The sequence below is a fragment of the Anomaloglossus baeobatrachus genome, chromosome 1, assembly GCF_048569485.1.
Source record: "Anomaloglossus baeobatrachus isolate aAnoBae1 chromosome 1, aAnoBae1.hap1, whole genome shotgun sequence".
Taxonomy (NCBI): Eukaryota; Metazoa; Chordata; class Amphibia; order Anura; family Aromobatidae; genus Anomaloglossus; species Anomaloglossus baeobatrachus.
The window spans coordinates 613,538,892-613,559,742 of record NC_134353.1 but is presented as its reverse complement, the minus strand read 5'-3'; the positions used below and the strand labels follow the sequence as shown (position 1 = coordinate 613,559,742).

General features: G+C 45.1%; 1 protein-coding gene across 4 annotated transcripts in view; it reads left to right on the top strand.

The window, feature by feature from the left end:
* Positions 1-20,851, top strand: part of FANCC (FA complementation group C) — a 412,246-nt gene that overhangs the window by 140,516 nt on the left and 250,879 nt on the right. For all 4 annotated transcript variants that reach the window (XM_075318657.1, XM_075318636.1, XM_075318643.1 and 1 more), the window contains exon 5: positions 17,527-17,637. In XM_075318657.1, coding sequence (XP_075174772.1) covers positions 17,527-17,637 — 111 coding nt within the window. The remainder of the gene's footprint in view (positions 1-17,526; positions 17,638-20,851) is intronic.

The following is a 20,851-nucleotide window of genomic DNA, read 5'->3' as shown; positions in this document are numbered from 1 at the left end:
CTGTTGCTACCGCCAGTGCGAGCTGTTAAAATACTGCAAGCGGCTCGCACTGGGCTGAGCACAGAGTGTACCTGAGCACAGCAATGCTCACTTGAGTGGTTTGCATACGTAAAGCACCCAAACTCTGTTTTTTTTTGTTTTTTTTTTGTAAAGTCTGTGTTTGGTAGGAACACCAAACCTTCAGTTCTCTCATCTTTACTTGTAACTTCTGAACTTCTTCCATAGACTACCTATGTCATCTGAATGACTAGAAGCAACACTATTAATCCTTTCTTCTGTATCATTAATAAATAACTTGAAGAATAGCATACCCAGCACTGAACTTTGGCAAACACCATAAGGACCATTCAGAATACTGGTCATTTACCACAACACTCTGGATGCTGTCTTTAACCCCTTAAGGACGAAGCCAGATTTGTACTTAATGCCTAGGCCATTTTTTGCAATTTTGACCAGTGTCACTTTATAAGGTTATAACTCTGGAACGCTTCAATGGATCCCGGTGATTCTGAAATTGTTTTTTTCGTGACATATTGGGCTTCATGTTAGAGGTAAGTTTAGGATGATATTTTTTTATTTTATTTGTGAAAAAATCTGAAATTTGACAAAAAAATTAAAAATTTTGCAAGTTTCAAACTTTTAATTTGTATGCCCATAAACCGGAGAGTTATGTCACACAAAATAGTTAATAAATAACATTTCCCACTTGTCTACTTTAGATCAGCGCAATTTTTTAAACAAAATTTTTTGGGGTTAGGAAGTTAGAAGGGTTCAAAGTTCATCAGCAATTTCCCATTTTTTCAACAAAATTTACAAAACCATTTTTTTAGGGACCACATCCCATTTGATGTGACTTTGAAAGGCCTGGGTGACAGAAAATACCCAAAAGTGACACCATTCTAAAACCTGCACCCCTCAAGGTACTCAAAACCACATTCAAGAAGTTTATTAACCCTTCAGGTGCTTCACAGGAACTAAAGTAATATGGAATGAAAAAAAATAAAAATTAACATTTTACCTAAAAATGTTACTTTAGCTCTAATTTTCTTACTTTTTCAAGAGGTAACACCAAAAATTGGACCTCACACTTTGTTACTCACTTTCTTATGAGCGCGCCGATACCCCACATGTGGTCAGAAACCTTTGTTTGGGTAAATGGGAGGGCTTGGAATGAAAGGAGCAATATTTGAATTTTGGAAAGCAAAGTTGGCTGAAACAGATTGCGGGCACCATGTTGCTTTTACAGATCCCCTAAGGTACCTAAACAGCAGGAACCCCCCTCAAGTGACCCCATTTTGGAAACTAGACCCCTTAAGGCTTCTATCGAGGGGTATACTGAGCATTTTGGACCCACAGGTACTTCACAGATTTTGATAACGTTACGTTGTCATATTGAAAATTTGTAATTTTTTTTCTCAAAAATGTTGCTTTAGCATCAATTCTCTCACTTTTTCAAGAGGTAATTCCAAAAATTTGACCCAAATGTTTGTTACCCACTTTTTTATGAGCGCGGTGATACCTCACATGTGGTCTGAAACCTTTGTTTGGACAAATGGGAGGGCTTGGAACGAAAGGAGCAATATTTGAATTTTGGAAAGGAAATTTGGCTGAAAAAGATTGCGGGCACCATGTTGCATTTGGAGGACCCCTAAGGTACGTAAACAGCAAAAAACCACCACAAGTGACCCCATATTGGAAACTAGGCCTCTCAAGGAATTTATCTAGATGTTTGGTGAGTACCCTGAACCCCCAGGTGCTTCACAGAAGTTTATAACGTTGAGCCATGAAAATAAAAAAATAAAATTTTACCACAAAATTGTTACTTCAACCAGGTAGCTTTTTTTTTCACAAGGGTAACAGGAAAAAAATCACCATGAAATGTATTCTGCAATTTCTCCTGAGTTTGGTGATATCTTATATGTGGTGGAAATCAACTGTTTGGGCACACGGCAGGTCTTGGAAGGGAAGGAGTGCAATTTGACTGAACATTTGGCTGGAATAATTAGTGGACGCTATGTCGCATTTGGAAAGCCCCTAAAGTGCCTAAACAGTGGAGGCCCCCCACAAGTGACCCCATTCTGGAATCAAGAAACCTCAAGGCTTTTATCTAGGTGTATATTGAGCATTTTAAATCCATGAATACTTCACAGAATTTGATAAGCTTAGGTTGCCATATTGAAAATGTTCATTTTTTTTCACAAAAATGTTTCTTTAGCATCACATTTCTCACTTTTTCAAGAGGCAACAACAAAACGTGGACCCCACAGGTTGTTTTCCAATTTCTTGTGAGCGCAGGGATACCCCATATGTGGCCAAAAACCTCTGTTTGGATATATGGGAGGGCTTGGAATGGAAGGAGCACCATTTGAATTTTGGAAAAGTTGAAATAAATTGCGAGCACCATGTCACATTAGCAGGGCCTCTTGGGTACCTATACCTATGCTGTGGAGCTCTATGCTACCTGCAGAGCACACTCATCTCCGCAGCATAAATTGACATGCTGAGGCTCGGGAAGCTGCGCCACAGGTCGGTTTATGCTGCGGAGAAGAGAAGCCCAGTGGGCACGGGATTTCTAAAAATCCTTCAACTGTGCTTCTACTGCACAACGCAGCGTTATGGACGCAGGGAAAACACTCTGCGTCCAAAACGCTGCAAACCCTGATTGTGGGCACACAGCCTAAAATGCTACAATGGATGAATGGAAGATGTCAAACATATATAACGTCCCACCCCCTGCATATTCTAAGCTGGAGCCCTTTAGTGCCTTTCATGTGGCACTAAAGGGTGCCTAGCTTTGTATTTAGCCCAAAAAGAAAAAAAAAATAATTAAAATAAATGACGTGGGGTCCCCCCTATTTTTGATAGCCAGCTAGGGTAAAGCAGACCGCTGTAGCCTGCAAACCACAGCTGACAGCTTCACCTTGGCTGGTGATCAATTTGGAGGGCTCCCCAAGCTGTTTTTTTTTTTTTTTTAATTATTTATAAATAAATAATTAAAAAAAACAAAACAAACGTGGGGTCCCCCCAAATTAGATCACCAGCCAAGGTGAAGCTGACAGCTGGGGTCTGGTATTCTCAGGATGGGAAGAGCCATGGTTATTGGACTCTTCCCAGCCTAAAAATAGCAGGCCGCAGCCGCCCCAGAAGTGGCGCATCCATTAGATGCGCCAATTCTGGCGCTTTGCCCCAGCTCATCCCGCGCCCTGGTGCGTTGGCAAACGGGGTAATAAATGGGGTTGATACCAGGTGTGTAATGTCACCTGGCATCAAGCCCAGCAATTAGTTATGTCACGGCGTCTATCAGATACCCGACATAACTAATTGACAGTAATAAAAAAAAAAATTGACAACAAAAAAAAATTTATTTGAAAAAAACACTCCCCAAAACATTCCCTGATTGACCAATTTATTGAAAAGAAAAGAAAAAAAAATCCGCTGTAATCCATTTGGACGTCCCACGTCGACTCTGGACCTTCTAGAATATGGGGGACACGTTCAGGGAACGTATCCCCCATTTTCTAGGTGTGAGGACCCTCCATTTGAGGAGAGTGGGTGCAATGAATCTGCACCCACCCTCCCTGGGTCACAGCTGCAGTGTGCCGAGCAGCAGCCAGCGTCCTGAACACAGGAAGCTGTCAGCTGCTCGGCACATGTGACCGGCGTCTGCTGTGAAGGAGCCGGAGGAGGGGGCCGCGGGGGATCAGCGCTCCGACAGGTATGTAGGACACCGGGGAACACCGGGGGGGATGGGGGGGCAGGGCCTGGGGAGCAGGTTTCTGTCGCATGTGTTATGGCACATGCGACAGAAACCATAGGAAAGGGGGAAATGCGGCCGGCGCGCTGCTGTGCTCGCGGCCATCTTGGATTTTCGGGAGGGGGTTGGGGGTCGGGGGGGGCACTTTGGGGATACCGAGGGGACCGGAGGGAACCGGGAAAAAGATTTATCTCCCATCTGGCATGTTTGATCATGCCAGATGGGAGATAAATCATTTTTTACCGGCGCGGTCATTTACTGTAACCTGATCATCGGTATACGGTGTATACCGGTCATCAGGTGAGCGGGGACCGGAAAAACCGGCCAGAATCATGATCTCCAGGGTCTCAGCTACCCCCGGCAGCTGAGACCCCGGAAATTTTCTGACTCTGGGGGGCGCTAGACCCTTTTTTCCGACCGCCGTTAAAAAGCGGCAGAAAGGAAGAAGTACCCTAATTTGTCGCCGTTAAAAGGCGTATCGGCGGTCGTTAAGGGGTTAAAGGGAACCTGTCAAGTCAAAAAAGCGTTATAACCTACAAGCAGGACCCTGTGTGAGCTATTAATCCCTTCCTACCCATCCCATTCTTGTAATAGTATGTAATATGAAAGTAATAAAATACGTTTTATTACTTACATATTCCCTATGTAAATAACATAGGTCTCTAGCCCCATGGGTATTGCGTCGCCCTGTGGGCATTTGCATGCTTTCCATGATACCACGCCCCTATGGGGTGCATGACAGGAACCGCAGGAGTCTTCTGAGCATGCGCAGTGCGCGCGAGAAGCTGACCAGCAAACACCAGGATGAGGCGGCAGCGAGAATAGTAAGCGCACGCACGTGAGATTCTGAAGGAGCAGACGTGACGTCGCTCATGTAAATCCATGGTATCACGCCCACAGGGGCGTGATATCATGGAAAGCATGCAAACGCCCACAAGGCGATGCCACGCCCATGGGGCTATATATAGGGAATATGTAAGTAATAAAATGTATTTTATTACTTTCATATTACACACTATTACAAGGATGGGATGGGTAGGAAGGAGTTAATAGCTCACACAGGCTCCTGCTTGTAGGTTATAATGCTTTTTTGACCTGGCAGGTTCCCTTTAAGCCAATTTTTTAACCAATTACAAACCATACTACACCATGTGCAGAATTATTAGGCAAGTTGTATTTTTGAGGATTTTTTTTTTATTATTGATCAACAACTATGTTCTCAATCAACCCAAAAGACTTATAAATATCAAAGCATAATATTTTTGGAAGTTGGTGTGGTTTTTTTTTTTTAGCTTTGGCTATCTTAGGAGGATATCTGTTTGTGCAGGTAACTAATACTGTGCAGAATTATTAGGCAACTTAATAAAAACCAAATCATTCACCATGTAAATGTACAGATAAACTGAACTAAATTGAAAATATATCACTGTCTTACATACGAGTTCCTTATATTTAAGATATAACTTTTATTAAACATTAAAAACTTTTACCATTAGTGTCCATATGCACACCACTAATTGAAAGCAAACGTGTGCTGTGATTCTAAAAACATTGATCGGCCAGCCCGCAATGATGTACAGCTTGATGTGCTAATATAATGTATATTTTGAGAGTCACACTAGCCAGATCCACTTGGGAACAGTCCTCAAGACTGTAAACGTCCGGATCTGCGCGGTTTCAGCGCTATGCCCGGGCCGGACCCGGGCGCGGGATTCCGGCTGCACGATCCGGAATCGGCAATAAATAAAAATGTTAAAAAACAATAACTAAATGAGCGTTGCATACTTACCGAGACTCTGTCATGGTGGCACACTGCTTCCGGGTCGCGCTTTCACTTCCTGTGCTGTGCACGCAGTTACACAGCTTTCCGTGTTTTCCCCGCCCACCGGCCGTCCTCTCAGCTGTGATTGGTTGCAGGCTGACGCGCCCCCTCAGGCTGCACTCAGAGAGGGCAGCCATACCCTATGGCTGCTCGCTCTGAGATGTAGCAGAGCCGGATGTGCCGCCGCTGCAGTTTTTCTTTGGGGCTTAATAAAGTGGTGAAAGAGGAGTGTTTTGTATTTTTATTTCAAATAAAGGATTTTTCTCTGTGTCTGTGTTTATTTACTGTCACTTACAGGTTTGTGTGATGCAGGTATCTGACAGACGCCTGTGATATCACACAAACCTAGGATTTAGTAGCAGCCGTGCACCGCTATTAACCCCTGCTATTACCCCAACTGGCACCGCATCACGCCAGCGGGAAGAGTCAGTAGCGCACACCGGTATGATCACATCTAACAGATGCGACATACCGGACGGCTGAGGGCTGAGGATATGCCAGCCCCCGGCCAGCGTTATCTTGGCTGGATGTGAAGATTAGGGGGAACCGCACGTCGTTTTTTTTTGTTTTGTTTTTTTTTTACTTTCACCGGAGTCACACATGCGAGGGGCTCACGTGAGTCTGCCATTTCAGCACCCGTCAGCCTCGCACGTGTGACTCCGGGCACTGTATACACAGCACAGATACAGCGCGACGGCTGGGGCTGCAGCTGAGCGCTATAACTGTGCTGCCGAGTGTTTACCACTGTGAACTGACCGACAGTGCACTGCTTTCCCCGCCCACCGGCCGTCCTGTGATTGGTTGCAGTTAGCTGACACACTGCCACTCAGGATGGGGGCGTGTCTAGCTGCAACCAACACGCGCCGGTGGGCGGGGAAACCATGAATATTGAATTGTCGGCTCCGGAAGGTAACAGCGTGACCCGGAAGGAGTGTGCCGCCATGACAGCACCTCGGTGAGTATGCTGCGCTCGCTTCCTAGCCCCTCCACAAACGTTTTAACCCTCCGGATTCCGGTCCCCATTGACTTATATGGGCACCAGATTCCGGAGCGGATCAGACTTTTTTTTTTTTTTTTTTTTAAATCTGTCAGTGATCCGCCGGCCCCGGATTATTGGCCGTTCGATCAACACTGCTCAAGATGTCAGATGGGCTAACTAAGATTGGTATTCACCACCTATAATAAACTCTGATATCCCCCTCCTGACTGGGCTAGAGTTAGCAGCAAGAAAAGATAACTTAAAACCCTGTTGAGTTGTTCTCAAGCAATGCACTTAGTGTTCAAATAACTATGATTATCAGCAGGCATAGGATTAATACTTTGCACAGTCTCTGAATAAGATAGGTGCTGTGCACAATCAATATTCAACTATGGATGGGGTATGTGGATAACCATACCATCCATCATTAATATTTAACCTCTATGCTTTATTGATTGTCTGGAGGGGAAAAGGTGCCCAAGCTAATGATATTGCCGTGCTGCAGAGCAGGGCTGTAGAGTCGGAGTTCATTTTGGTGGAGTCGGAGTCGGTATAAAATACTCCGACTCCTAAAATATATAATAAATTGGGGCCAGTAGTGCAATGCAGAATATGCTGAATATTTTTTTCATAGGAATTTGGGAAAGTTATGAAATGTCCTATAAATGGCTGTTCTATTCCTTATCTAAGGCTACATTCACACAGTGTTTTTGCTGCGTTTTTTGAGGATACGTTTTTCAGCTGCAAAAGCAGATCAGCTTTTTAAACAACCGCATCACCTGAAAGGTTTTTGAGCTCATAGGTAATGTTTTTAATAGCAAAAGTAGATTAGAAAAACGCCACAAACTGACATGCCCATTCTTTGTGAGGATTTGTTTTTGAGCACAAAAATGGATCCTCACAAAATGATGTGTCTGAATGTCCTATCTTGAAACCCATTGCCTTTGCTGGGTGCCCAGAGTCACTGCATTTCACTGAATTATTTTGCCATCAATGTTCGATATGTTTGTGACAAGAAAGAAATAAAGAAATTGTTACCAAGACACTGGCAGTAAAAGATACTAAAGCTCATCACACCGGCCAGTTTCTCCATCCCTTAGGCTGGAGTCACACTTGCGATTAACTCGCACGAGTACATTGTGAGAAAATCTCGCATTGTACTCGGACCAATGTTAATCAATGAGGCAGCTCCCATCTGCTATTTTTTTTCTCAGTCCAAATCGGACTGAGAAAAAAATCGCAGCATGCTGCATTTTGGTGAGTTTATCGCGCATGTCTCCCCAATGAAACTCTCTATGGGTGCGTGAAAAAAAAACGGATGTCACACGGACGGCACACACACCATCCTAGTGACCTGCATTTTTCTAAATACATTTTTTGGATGTTGCAGAAAAGGCTAGAAATGTGTGAGGTCTTTCGATGTCGGTCAATCTCTATCTCTGTTAGTCGGTCTGTCTCTCTGTCTGTCTCTCTGTCTGTCTCCCTGTCGTCGGTCTCTCTCTGTCGGTCTCTCCATCTCCTCCCCTCTCATACTCACCGATCATGGGCACGGCGCTGCACAGCTGTCACAAAGCTCTGGCGGCTTTTCCTCTTTTGAAAATGGCTGCCGCTCATTATTAAATCTAGTATTCACTGCGTTCCCCGCCCACCGGCGCCTATGATTGGTTGCAGTCAGACACGCCCCCACGTTGAGTAACAGCTGTTTCACTGCAACCAATCACAGCTGCTGGTGGGCAGGTCTATATCGTGCAGTAAATTAAATAAATAATATAAAAAAACGGCGTGCGGTTACCCCCAATTTTCATACCAGCCAGGGTAAAGCCATACGGCTGGAGGCTGGTATTGTCAGGATGGGGAGCGCCACGTTATGTGGAGCCCCCCACCCTAAAAATATCAGCCAGCAGCCGCCCGGAATTGCTGCATCCATTAGATGCGACAGTCCCGGGACTGTACCTGGCTCATTCCGAATTGCCCTGGTGCGGTGGCAATCGAGGTAATAAGTAGTTAATGGCAGCGGCTCTGTCGGTGTCTGCTGTCAGCGGCCATGTAGCAGAGCTGAATGGCAGATGACATAGCTGCTGAGAATTAAAACGGATCACATATGCATCAAACATGGATTGCACACGGACTACAATCAAAAGAAAAATTACAGAATCGCATTGCTGTTGCATTGCACACTGATCAACACTCGGACAGAACTCATGCTACTTTCTAGCATGAGACTCGGACCGATTTTAAACTCTCAAGTGTGATTCCAGCCTTAGTGGAAAAATTTCTGCTCGCTCTGAGATGTAGCAGAGCCGGATGTGCCGCCGCGGGACTTCTCCTGTGGATTACGTCAGAGCACCAGGGTTTCTTTGGGGCTTAATAAAGTGGTGAAGGAGGAGTGTTTTGTATTTTATTTCAAATAAAGAATTTTTCTCTGTGTCTGTGTTTATTTACTGTCACTTACAGGTTTGTGTGATGCAGGTATCTGATAGACGCCTGTGATATCACACAAACCTAGGGTTTAGTAGCAGCCGTTCACCGCTATTAACCCTTACTATTACCCTGACTGGCACCGCATCACGCCAGCGGGAAGAGCCAGTAGCGCACACCGGTATGGTCACATCTAACAGATGCGACATACCGGACGGCTGCGGGCTGAGGATATACCAGCCCCCGGCCGGCGTTATCTTGGTTGGATGTGAAGTTTAGAGGGAACTGTGCTGCCGAGTGTTTACCACTGTGAACTGACCGACACTGCACTGCTTTCCCCGCCCACCGGCCGTCCTGTGATTGGTTGCAGTTAGCTGACACGCTGCCACTCAGGATGGGGGTGTTTCTAGCTGCAGCCAACACGCGCCGGTGGGCGGGGAAACCATGAATATTGAGTTGTCGGCTCCAGAAGGTAACAGAGTGACCCGGAAGGAGTGTGACGCCATGACAGCACCTCGGTGAGTATGCTGCGCTCGCTCCTAGCCCCCTAGCCCCTCCACAAACGTTTTAACCCTCCGGATTCCGGTCCCAATTGACTTATATGGGCACCGGATTCCGGAGCGGATCGGACTTTTTTTTTTTTTTTTTTTAAATCTGTCAGTGATCCGCCGGCCCCGGATTATTGGCCGTTCGATCAACACTGCTCAAGATGTCAGATGGGCTAACTAAGATTGGTATTCACCACCTATAATAAACTCTGATATCCCCCTCCTGACTGGGCTAGAGTTAGCAGAAAGAAAAGATAACTTAAAGCCCTACTTTCTAGCATGAGACTCGGACCGATTTTACACTCTCAAGTGTGATTCCAGCCTTAGTGGAAAAAGTTCTGCAAGATTACGAACTCAAAAAATAACAGGTTCTTGCTATTGTAACGGACAATGCTTCAAACATGATAAGTACAATTAGACTGATGAATTAGAGTAATGAACAACAGCTAGAAGAAAATTTAGGGTTCAGTATGTTTGAGATGGAGCCACAGTGCTGCTCATGTAACTGAGGAACAGATATTACAACAGAAGAACAGCAAAATGATACTTTAGGATTAGATGATCTTGTTGAAGCTGCTCTAAAACACTTTCATATTCATCCCATGCGCTGTGTTGTGCATACGCTGCAGCTGGCATTAAGAGAGAGTCTGCAAGAGGGACCCCGATTTCACACATCCGGCTTTTCGCCGGTTTGGCGGATGCGGCGCACTCCAGTACAGTGTATACAGTACAGTGGCAGCGCGACAAAAGCCGGCCACATGCTGTCATGTGACCTGGAAGTTGCGGCGCTATCACTGTACTGTACTGGTGTGCGCCGCATCCGCCAAACCGGCGAAAAGCCGGATGTGTGAAACTGTGCAGACATGCTGGAAATCTGATTGGAAAAGTGAGGAAATTGGTTATTGTCGCCAAAACCCCTAAAATTGATTCCATCTTGAAGAGACGTGCTGGGAATGGGGCAATTGTTGATCAAGCCACTCGGTGAGGCAGCACTTATTTAATGACTGAGCGATTACTTGAACTAAAATCATTTCTTATAGATATGGTGAACCTTCAAGTAACCTTAAATGAAGGTCAATGGACACAGGTGGCTGAATTGAAGGAATTGCTTAATCACCCATTTACCGTGACTAGAAAATTACAAGCTGAGGATTTAACTCCTGGCATTTTCATAAGTGAGTGGAAGAACTTGCTATTTTGCCTGTCCCAAAGAGGAGGTTTAATCCCAGATAGCATTTCTGCTTCAATGAAACGGAGAGAGACACAGCTATTGGAAAATAAAATTCTTCTGGCAGCTGTTTATGTGGACCCAAGTAATCGTATACTGCTTGATGATCAACAGCTTACTAAAGGAAAAGAAGCTCTGAGGTAGCAGTTAGGATGAGCAGGTACAGGACTGCCAGGCGCAAGAAGACTTGGGGCCTGACAGTGCTACTGCTGCCATATCTTCATCCTCATCAGATGAGGAGTTTAACTTTGACAAGTATTTGGATGACATGGAGCAGGCAAAGCGTTGCCGCAAGGAAAAAGATTTCACTCCGTCTCCTATAGCAGCAGATTGACCAGATTTCAGTAAAATTTTTCACTTGCTCTCAAAGAAATAGAAAAATTCAACCATTCATCAAAACTGACTGCGCATGAGGCAATTCCTTTATACCCGGAAATTGTTAGAGATGTTGCCCATGTGGTTACGGCTTTGCCTCCAACCCAAGTTACTGTAGAGAGGTTGTTCTCTAGCCTTAACATTATTAAGTCAGATTTGAGGTCAACTGCGAAGGAGGATCTGATGGAGGTAATTTTATTTCTTACAACAAATTCATAGACTGCACAAATGTTTAGTATGTTTTTGTTGAAAACTGTTTTTTGCCACTTACATAGTGTATTACATACCGTATTTTTCGCTTTATAAGACGCACTTTTCCTCCCCAAATTTTGGGAGGAAAATGGGGGGTGCGTCTTATAAAGCGGTAGCGGGGGGGGGGGGTCCTGTCTGAGGCGATCGGGCGGGTGCCTGTGGCTGCATGCAAGCGCCCGGGTACCTGTACTTGCATGCAGCGGCAGCCGGGTACCCGTGGCTGTGTACGGGCGGCAGCGGGTGCTGTGTGGGGTCGGCAGCCAGGTACCTGTGCTTGCATGCGGTGGCAGACGGGTACCCATGGCTGTGTGCGGGCGGCAGCCGGGTGCTGTGTGCGAGCGGCAGTCGGGTGCCCGTGCAGGTACTCGGCTGCCGCCCTCACACAGTCACCCATCTGCCGCCCGCACACAGCCATGGGTACCCGGCTGCCACCGCACGCAAGCACAGGTACCCGGCGGCTTGTACGCAGAGTGGGCGGGCAGCCTGCTGGCTGCCACTCTGTGCATGCGGGGCGGGCGGCTGTGCAGCTTACCAGTTGTCCGCGGTCCCACTTTCAAATGATGGCGCCGGTGGAGCTCTTGGATGAGAGCTCCATCTGCGCACGCGCTGCTCCGGGAGTCAGCGCGTGCGCAGATGGAGCCCTTGGATGAGAGCTCCATCTGCGCATGCGTCGCTCCGGGCGCCATTACTTGAATCGGGACCGCGGACACACTCCACCACTGAGCCGTCGCCGCCGCTCCCACTACTGAGCCGCCGCTGCCACCACTGAACCGGGACCACGGACACACGCCACCACTGAGCAGTCCCTGCCGCTGCCACCACTGAGCAGTTGCCGCCGCTCCCACCACTGAGCCGCCGCCGCCGCTGCCACCACTGAACCGGGACCGCGGACACACGCCACCACTGAGCAGTCCCTGCCGCTGCCACCACTGAGCAGTCCCTGCCGCTGCCACCACTGAGCAGTTGCCGCCGCCGCTGCCACCACTGAACCGGGACCGCGGACACTCACTGCACCGGCCTGCTGCACGGCTCACACGCCACGGCTGCTGCCGCCACCACGGACCCCACGGATCCTGCCACCGCGGACGCCACCGCGCCTGCAACCACGGCACCTGCAACCACGGACCCCGCTGCCACTGACCTGCCGCGCCTGCCAGCACAACCTGTGCCTCCTGTGACCCCGCTTCACCACCACTGCTGCCCCCCTCCGGTAAGAGAACACCGGAGTATAAGACGGACCCCATTTTTCTTTTTTTTACCTTTTTTATGTCTAAGTTTGGGGTGCGTCTTATATTCCGGTGCGTCTTATAAAGCGAAAAATACGGTATATATAACACTATGTAAGTGGCAAAAAAACATTTTCAACAAAAACATACTAAATAATAACATTTAGTATATTGCTTATATTTAAGTGAAAAATGTATTGTAGTGCAATGTGAACATCAGACATTTAATCATTTTTTATGATACAATAATCAAGCTATTTAGATAGAACATAAAATATATTTATTGGAATCCAACTTTAGAACATAAAGTGTAATAAATTGTAAATATGTAATATACAGTTTGGTCCAGAAATATTTGGACAGTGACACAATTTTCGCGAGTTGGGCTCTGCATGCCACCACATTGTATTTGAAATGAAACCTCTACAACAGAATTCAAGTGCAGATTGTAACGTTTAATTTGAAGGTTTGAACAAAAATATCTGATAGAAATTGTAGGAATTGTACACATTTCTTTACAAACACTCCACATTTTAGGAGGTCAAAAGTAATTGGACAAATAAACCAAACCCAAACAAAATATTTTTATTTTCAATATTTTGTTGCGAATCCTTTGGAGGCAATCACTGCCTTAAGTCTGGAACCCATGGACATCACCAAACGCTGGGTTTCCTCCTTCTTAATGCTTTGCCAGGCCTTTACAGCCGCAGCCTTCAGGTCTTGCTTGTTTGTGGGTCTTTCCGTCTTAAGTCTGGATTTGAGCAAGTGAAATGCATGCTCAATTGGGTTAAGATCTGGTGATTGACTTGGCCATTGCAGAATGTTCCACTTTTTTGCACTCATGAACTCCTGGGTAGCTTTGGCTGTATGCTTGGGGTCATTGTCCATCTGTACTATGAAGCGCCGTCCGATCAACTTTGCGGCATTTGGCTGAATCTGGGCTGAAAGTATATCCCGGTACACTTCAGAATTCATCCGGCTACTCTTGTCTGCTGTTATGTCATCAATAAACACAAGTGACCCAGTGCCATTGAAAGCCATGCATGCCCATGCCATCACGTTGCCTCCACCATGTTATACAGAGGATGTGGTGTGCCTTGGATCATGTGCCGTTCCCTTTCTTCTCCAAACTTTTTTCTTCCCATCATTCTGGTACAGGTTGATCTTGGTCTCATCTGTCCATAGAATACTTTTCCAGAACTGAGCTGGCTTCATGAGGTGTTTTTCAGCAAATTTAACTCTGGCCTGTCTATTTTTGGAATTGATGAATGGTTTGCATCTAGATGTGAACCCTTTGTATTTACTTTCATGGAGTCTTCTCTTTACTGTTGACTTAGAGACAGATACACCTACTTCACTGAGAGTGTTCTGGACTTCAGTTGATGTTGTGAACGGGTTCTTCTTCACCAAAGAAAGTATGCGGCGATCATCCACCACTGTTGTCATCCGTGGACGCCCAGGCCTTTTTGAGTTCCCAAGCTCACCAGTCAATTCCTTTTTTCTCAGAATGTACCCGACTGTTGATTTTGCTACTCCAAGCATGTCTGCTATCTCTCTGATGGATTTTTTCTTTTTTTTCAGCCTCAGGATGTTCTGCTTCACCTCAATTGAGAGTTCCTTAGACCGCATGTTGTCTGGTCACAGCAACAGCTTCCAAATGCAAAACCACACACCTGTAATCAACCCCAGACCTTTTAACTACTTCATTGATTACAGGTTAACGAGGGAGACGCCTTCAGAGTTAATTGCAGCCCTTAGAGTCCCTTGTCCAATTACTTTTGGTCCCTTGAAAAAGAGGAGGCTATGCATTACAGAGCTATGATTCCTAAACCCTTTCTCCGATTTGGATGTGAAAACTCTCATATTGCAGCTGGGAGTGTGCACTTTCAGCCCATATTATATATATAATTGTATTTCTGAACATGTTTTTGTAAACCGCTAAAATAACAAGACTTGTGTCACTGTCCAAATATTTCTGGACCTAACTGTATATATACACAAGATACATATATGTAATCTACTATATATTACATTGTATTACATATTTACAATTTATTACAGTTTTTTGTGTTCTAAAGTTGTATTCCAATAAATAAATATATTTTATGTTCTATCTAAATATCTTGATTATTGTATCATAAAATCAATAAATGTCTGATGTTCACATTGTATTACAATGCATTTTTCACTTAACTATAAGCAATATATGTGGGAGTTGGAGTCGTGGAGTCGGTGCAAGGGAAATTGAGGAGTCGGAGTCGAAGGTTTGGCTTACCGACTCCACAGCCCTGCTGCAGAGAGGTTACCACAGCAAATGGCTGTGTCCTCCCGCCCAGCAGATGAGTGTGGCCCGTCATTCCCTACAGTGTCCGTGCCTAACTATGTGCCGTGCCTAACTATGTGCCATCCCTACACGTTTCATCTGTATTCACGATAGCTGCCCAGACTCATCAGGGGTGATGGCAGCGTATTAGATACGATGTTTAATGATATATTTCATGGTGTTATGCTGGCTAGTTATTTTTTCTTTCTGCAAACTCTAGCCCAGTCAGGAGGGGGATATCAGAGTTTGATAGATGGTGAATACCAATCTTAGCTCATGTGACATCTTGAGGACTGTTCCCAAGTGGATCTGGCTAGTGTGGCTCTCAAAAAATACATTATATTAGCACATCAAGCTGTATATCATTGCGGGCTGGCCGATAAATGTTTTTAGAATCACAGCACACGTTTGCTTTTGTTTCAATTAGTGGTGTCCATATGGACACTATTATTAAAAATTAAAATGTTTTAACTAAAGTTATATCTTAAATATAAGGAACTCGTATGTAAGACAGTGATATATTAATAAAAACCAAATATATTCCCATCTCACTTGTTTATTTTCACCAGGTAAACCAATATAACTGCACAAAATTTAGAAATAAACATTTCTGACATGCAAAAACAAAACCCCAAAAACTTAGTGACCAATATAGCCACCTTTCTTAATGATGACACTCAACAGCCTACCATCCATAGATTCTGTCAGTTGCTTGATCTTTTTACGATCAACATTGCGTGCAGCAGCCACCACAGCCTCCCAGACGCTGTTCCGAGAGGTGTACTGTTTTCCCTCCCTGTAGATCTTACATTTTATGAGGGACCACAGGTTCTCTATGGGGATCAGATCAGGTGGACAAGGGGGCTATGTCATTATTTTTTCATCTTTTAGACCTTTACTGGCCAGCCACGCTGTGGAGTAGTTGGATACATCTGATGGAGCATTGTCCTGCATGAAAATCATGTTTTTCTTGAACGATACCGACTTCTACCTGTACCACTGCTTGAAGAAGTTGTCTTCCAGAAACTGGCAGTAGGTCTGGGAGTTGAGCTTCTCTCCATCCTCAACCCGAAAAAGGTCCCACAAGTTCATCTTTGATGATACCAGCCGATACCAGTACCCCACCTTCAATTTGCTGGCGTCTGAGTCAGAGTGGAGCTCTCTGCCCTTTACTGATCCAGCCTCTGGACCATCCATCTGGCCCATCAAGAGTCACTCTCATTTCATCAGTCCATAAAACCTTTGAAAAATCAAGATATTTCTTGGCCCAGTCTTGACGTTTTATCTTATGTTTCTTGTTCAAAGGTGGACGTTTTTCAGCCTTCCTTACCTTGGCCATATCCCTGAGTATGGCACACCTTGTGTATTTTGATACTCCAGTAATGTTGCAGGTCTGAAATATGGCCAAACTAGTGACAAATGGCATCTTGGCAGCTTCACGCTTGATTTTCCTCAATTCATGGGCAGTTATTTTACGCCTTTTTTGCCCAACACGCTTCTTGCGACCCTGTTGGCTATTTGCCATGAAACGCTTGATTGTTCGGTGCTCACGCTTCAAAAGTTTGGCAATTTTCAGACTGCTGCATCCCTCTGCAAGACATCTCACAATTTTGGACTTTTCAGAGCCCGTCAAATCTTTCTTCTGATCCATTTTGCCAAAGGAAAGGAAGTTGCCTAATAATTAAGCACACGTTATATAGGGTGATGATGTAAATACACCACACCCCTCCTCATTACAGAGATGCACATCACCTGATTTACTTAATTGGTAGTTGGCTCTCAAGCCTAGACTGCTTGGAGTAGGACAACATGTATAAAAATTACCATGTGATCAAAATACTCATTTGCCTAATAATTCTGCACACAGTGCATAGTGGCCACGTGGTCTGTGACAGAACAGCACAGCTCCTCTCTCACAGAAAGGAGCCGACTGCTGATCTGCAGGGCAGGCCACTAACCTTCCGCACGCGGTCACAATGGCGACCTTTTCGACCTTGGCCGTTACGCCCATGTTTACTAGCATACAAGTGAAAAGGAGCATACATAAACAGAACTTTAGAAAATGTATTTCTAAAGAATCATTTATGAGATGCTAATAAGGGCTGTGACTAATTGCGAGGGCGTTAGTTCCCTGGCTAGTCAGCCCACTTTAGTATGTTATCACACCCCTGTGGGCGTGATAACATTATTTACAACAGCCAGTGTCATGGCAGGGCTATACAAAGCCATGCATGTGCGCGGGTTTGTCCCCGTTATCTTTCAGCTTCTTTGACGCCGGGTGAATGCGTCCTGGCTTCATAGATGTTTATTCTCCATGGTCTAAGCTCATCGGTACTTCCGGTTATGCACACGACTCCTCTCTGAAGCTGGGTCACATACACCTGCCTTCTGAGTAGTGTGCATGACTGTAAGTGCGGTCTCACTATAAAGATATACCGTACTTTAATACATTTAAAAAGTAATTTCGGCTCAATGTTAACTAAAAGAAATTACAATGGTATTTAAGTGTGATCATTCTTGGGCTAATGTTATCTACAGAATTCTGCACAATAAAATAATGTTTTACCCTTTGTAAGTAATTGTTTATTTATGTACCCACAGGGTCTGTTTTGCCATCTCCTTTCTTCATCTGGAAAAGGAGAGGAGGACCCTCATATTTTTGCCCAACTTGGTTGTACAGCTACTGACTACTATGATAAGCTTTTGGAAAATGTAAGTGCATTTAACGTTATGTCCAGCTTGTGATATGCTGTGCTCAAGCCATTCTTGCAATGCCGAATTGCCATGATTATCTCCATCACTTAAGGCCGCTTTACACGCAACGACATCGCTAACGAGATGTCGTTGGGGTCACGGAATTCGTGACGCACATCCATTCTTGTTAGCGACATCGTTGTGTGTGACACGTACGAGCGACCGCTTACGATCAAAAATACTCACCTTATCGTTGATCGTTGACACGCTGTCCATTTCCCAAATATCGTTGCTGTTGCAGGACGCAGGTTGTTCGTCTTTCCTGCGGCACCACACATCGCTATGTGTGACACCGCAGGAACGAGGAATTTCACCTTACCTGCGGCCACCCGAAATGAGGAAGAAAGGAGGTGGGATGTTCGTCCCGCTCATCTCCGCCCCCTCTGCTTCTATTAGGCGGCCGCTTAGTGACGCCGAACGAACTGCCCCCTTAGAAAGGAGACGGTTCGCTGGTCACAGCGACGTCGCTAGGCAGGTAAGTAGTGTGACGGGTCCGAGCGATGTACGCCACGGGCAGCGATTTGCCGGTGACGCACAACCGACGGGGGCGGGTATGCTCTCTAGCGATCTCGCTAGCGAGATCGCAGCGTGTAAAGTGCCCTATACTATCAAAAAGATTGGTCTTAGTTCAGTATAGTCTAGGATTAGATTGTTTTAAATTTTTGATAATCAATACTGATATATTTTAATATTTTCTGACACATTAAAAAGTTGTTGTCCATGTAGACTTTATCATTATAGATCATCAAAAAAGGGATAAAGGATAAAAATTAGCAATTTCAGCAGGGTTGTGTTGCTTCAGAAACCACATGCTATTGCTTGCATCCATAAACATGCCATGACAGTGAGTTTTTTGACTGTCATTTCTCCAGGTGTTCCATGTTGACCAAATTGGCCCATTCAGTTTGCGTTATGCTGCTTGGAGCTTCAGCCATAAAATGCACTGTCAATGCATGTTTGGTTATGCAAAAAGCATATGGGTGACTGCTTTCCAACTGTACATCGTGGAGTTACCCAAATGATTTCCTAACATTGATCAAAATTTGATCAGTATGATAATGGTAAGGTCAGAAGGTGTGGTCTCAATGTTCTTTTGATACCAACTAAAAACAACAAAAAACATTGACTACATTCCCATGCTATCAGGCTAAGGCATATGAACTCTTTGTATGGTTATAGCCATTATCATATCTTGCCCAAATTGAATAATGAAAACCCAGCCTTTTAAAAGGGAACCTGACAGGGTACTCATGCTAACCCAAACTACAGGGCAGCATCAATCTGACACTGACTGCACAATTGCAGCCAGGAATACATTACTCTCAAATGTTACAGTTTTAGAGAGGAAATTCTTTAAAAAGCTGGCCGGGGAGAGTGCGCCTCATATGAGATTCCCGGCTGCTTCTCCACTAGTGATGTGTCGGTCGAGAACGATCCAACACAAAGATCCGGCTCTCTGCTATGAACGACTGGAGCCGGATCCCCAGTGAGAGCCACTAAATTCTCTTAACAGCTCTCACTGGGCGTAAAATATGGGTGTTTGGTCAGCAAAACCCCACCCACCTGAACAATACCCCACCCAGTCGGCAAATTAATTGGCTTGTTGTGGGTCGGTGGGGTTTAGCCGTAGGTGGGCGTGGTTTCGGCGGCATTAACACAAGCTTAATTATGTGTTCACCTGCCGTGAACACACATTTAAAAGGGAGTCATGAACAATCCAAAAGAGCCCCTTCTTTTTGCTAAGCGGAGCCATGGGAACCGGATCACCAAAATCACTGTTCTCCACATTTTGCTCCCCTAGACTGACAACACTCTCAAAATACACACAAATAGAGAGATAACTGTCAGTTTAGGGCAGTGGGGTGGGGAGAAGCCAGTAGTCCAAGATGCACAGTTCCCGGTAGGGCTCTCAAAGTATGATTTCTCATCAACTTAAGCCCGCTTTACACGCTGCAATGTATCTTACAATGTGTCGGCTGGGTCACGTCGTAAGTGACGCACATCCGGCATTGTAAGTTACATTGCAGTGTGTAACTGCTACGTGCGATTGCAATTGAACGGTAAAACGTTCATCGCACGCACATCGTACATTCCTCATGAATTGTGCGTCAGATTGTTCATCGTACCCGGGGTAGCACACATTGCAGTGTGTGACACCCCGGGAACGATGAACAGATCTTACCTACGTCCTGCGGCTCCCGGCCGGTAATGCGGAAGGAAGGAGCTGGGTTTATGTCCCGCTCAGCTCTGCCCCTCCGCTTCTATTGGCCTGGCTGCCGCGTGACGTCGATGTGACGCCGAACGTCCCTCCCACTCCAGGAAGTGGACGTTCGCCGCCCACATCGAGGTCGTATGGAAGGTAAGTATGTGTGACGGGGGTTAATCGTTTGTGTGGCACGTTCAACAAAATTGAACGTGCCACACATATGATGGGGGCGTTGCAAATCGCATACGATATCGTATGCGAAATTGCAACGTGTAAAGTAGGCTTCACACTGATCATTATACATAACATAAACACTACTCACAAAAGTTAGTCCTATTTTCTTTCAGGAGAAATTTATGTAAAACATAAAAAGTTTATGCTACATAATACTTTATTTTGAAAGTAAGGCATTTATGTGGAAGCATGTAATGGTGATTTCCTCATCTCAAACAATTTATTGAAACAAAAGCCAACAACAGTGATGGGTGTACCCATACCAAAAATGTTAGTATCTTGATAACTTATCATTGCATGTAGTCATGTGCACACCAGAAATTAAATATAACAGTAACCTTAACATTACAAGAATTTATTAAGTGCCAATCAAAACAAATGGTTAAAAACATTTAAAAGCACACAAAAAACCCCCACACATGACTACATGTGGATCTTTTTTCTGCTTTACATGTACTCTCTTGTCTGTATGATGTAGCACCCATGGCTGTTATCTGCAGTATTTTGATGCAACCCATTCTTATTTCATTGATCACTTATCATACGGCCTTAAACATCAATTACAGCTTGATAACGACATCTCATGCTGTTCACAAGTCAAGTTATTGTCTGCTGAGGCATGGTATCCCACTTTACTTGAAGAGCGGTGTTCAGGTCATTGAGGTTTTGGGGTACAGAACTAAAAGCCTCTAAAAGGCGACTCAGCTGATACCAAAGGTTTTCTGTGAGATT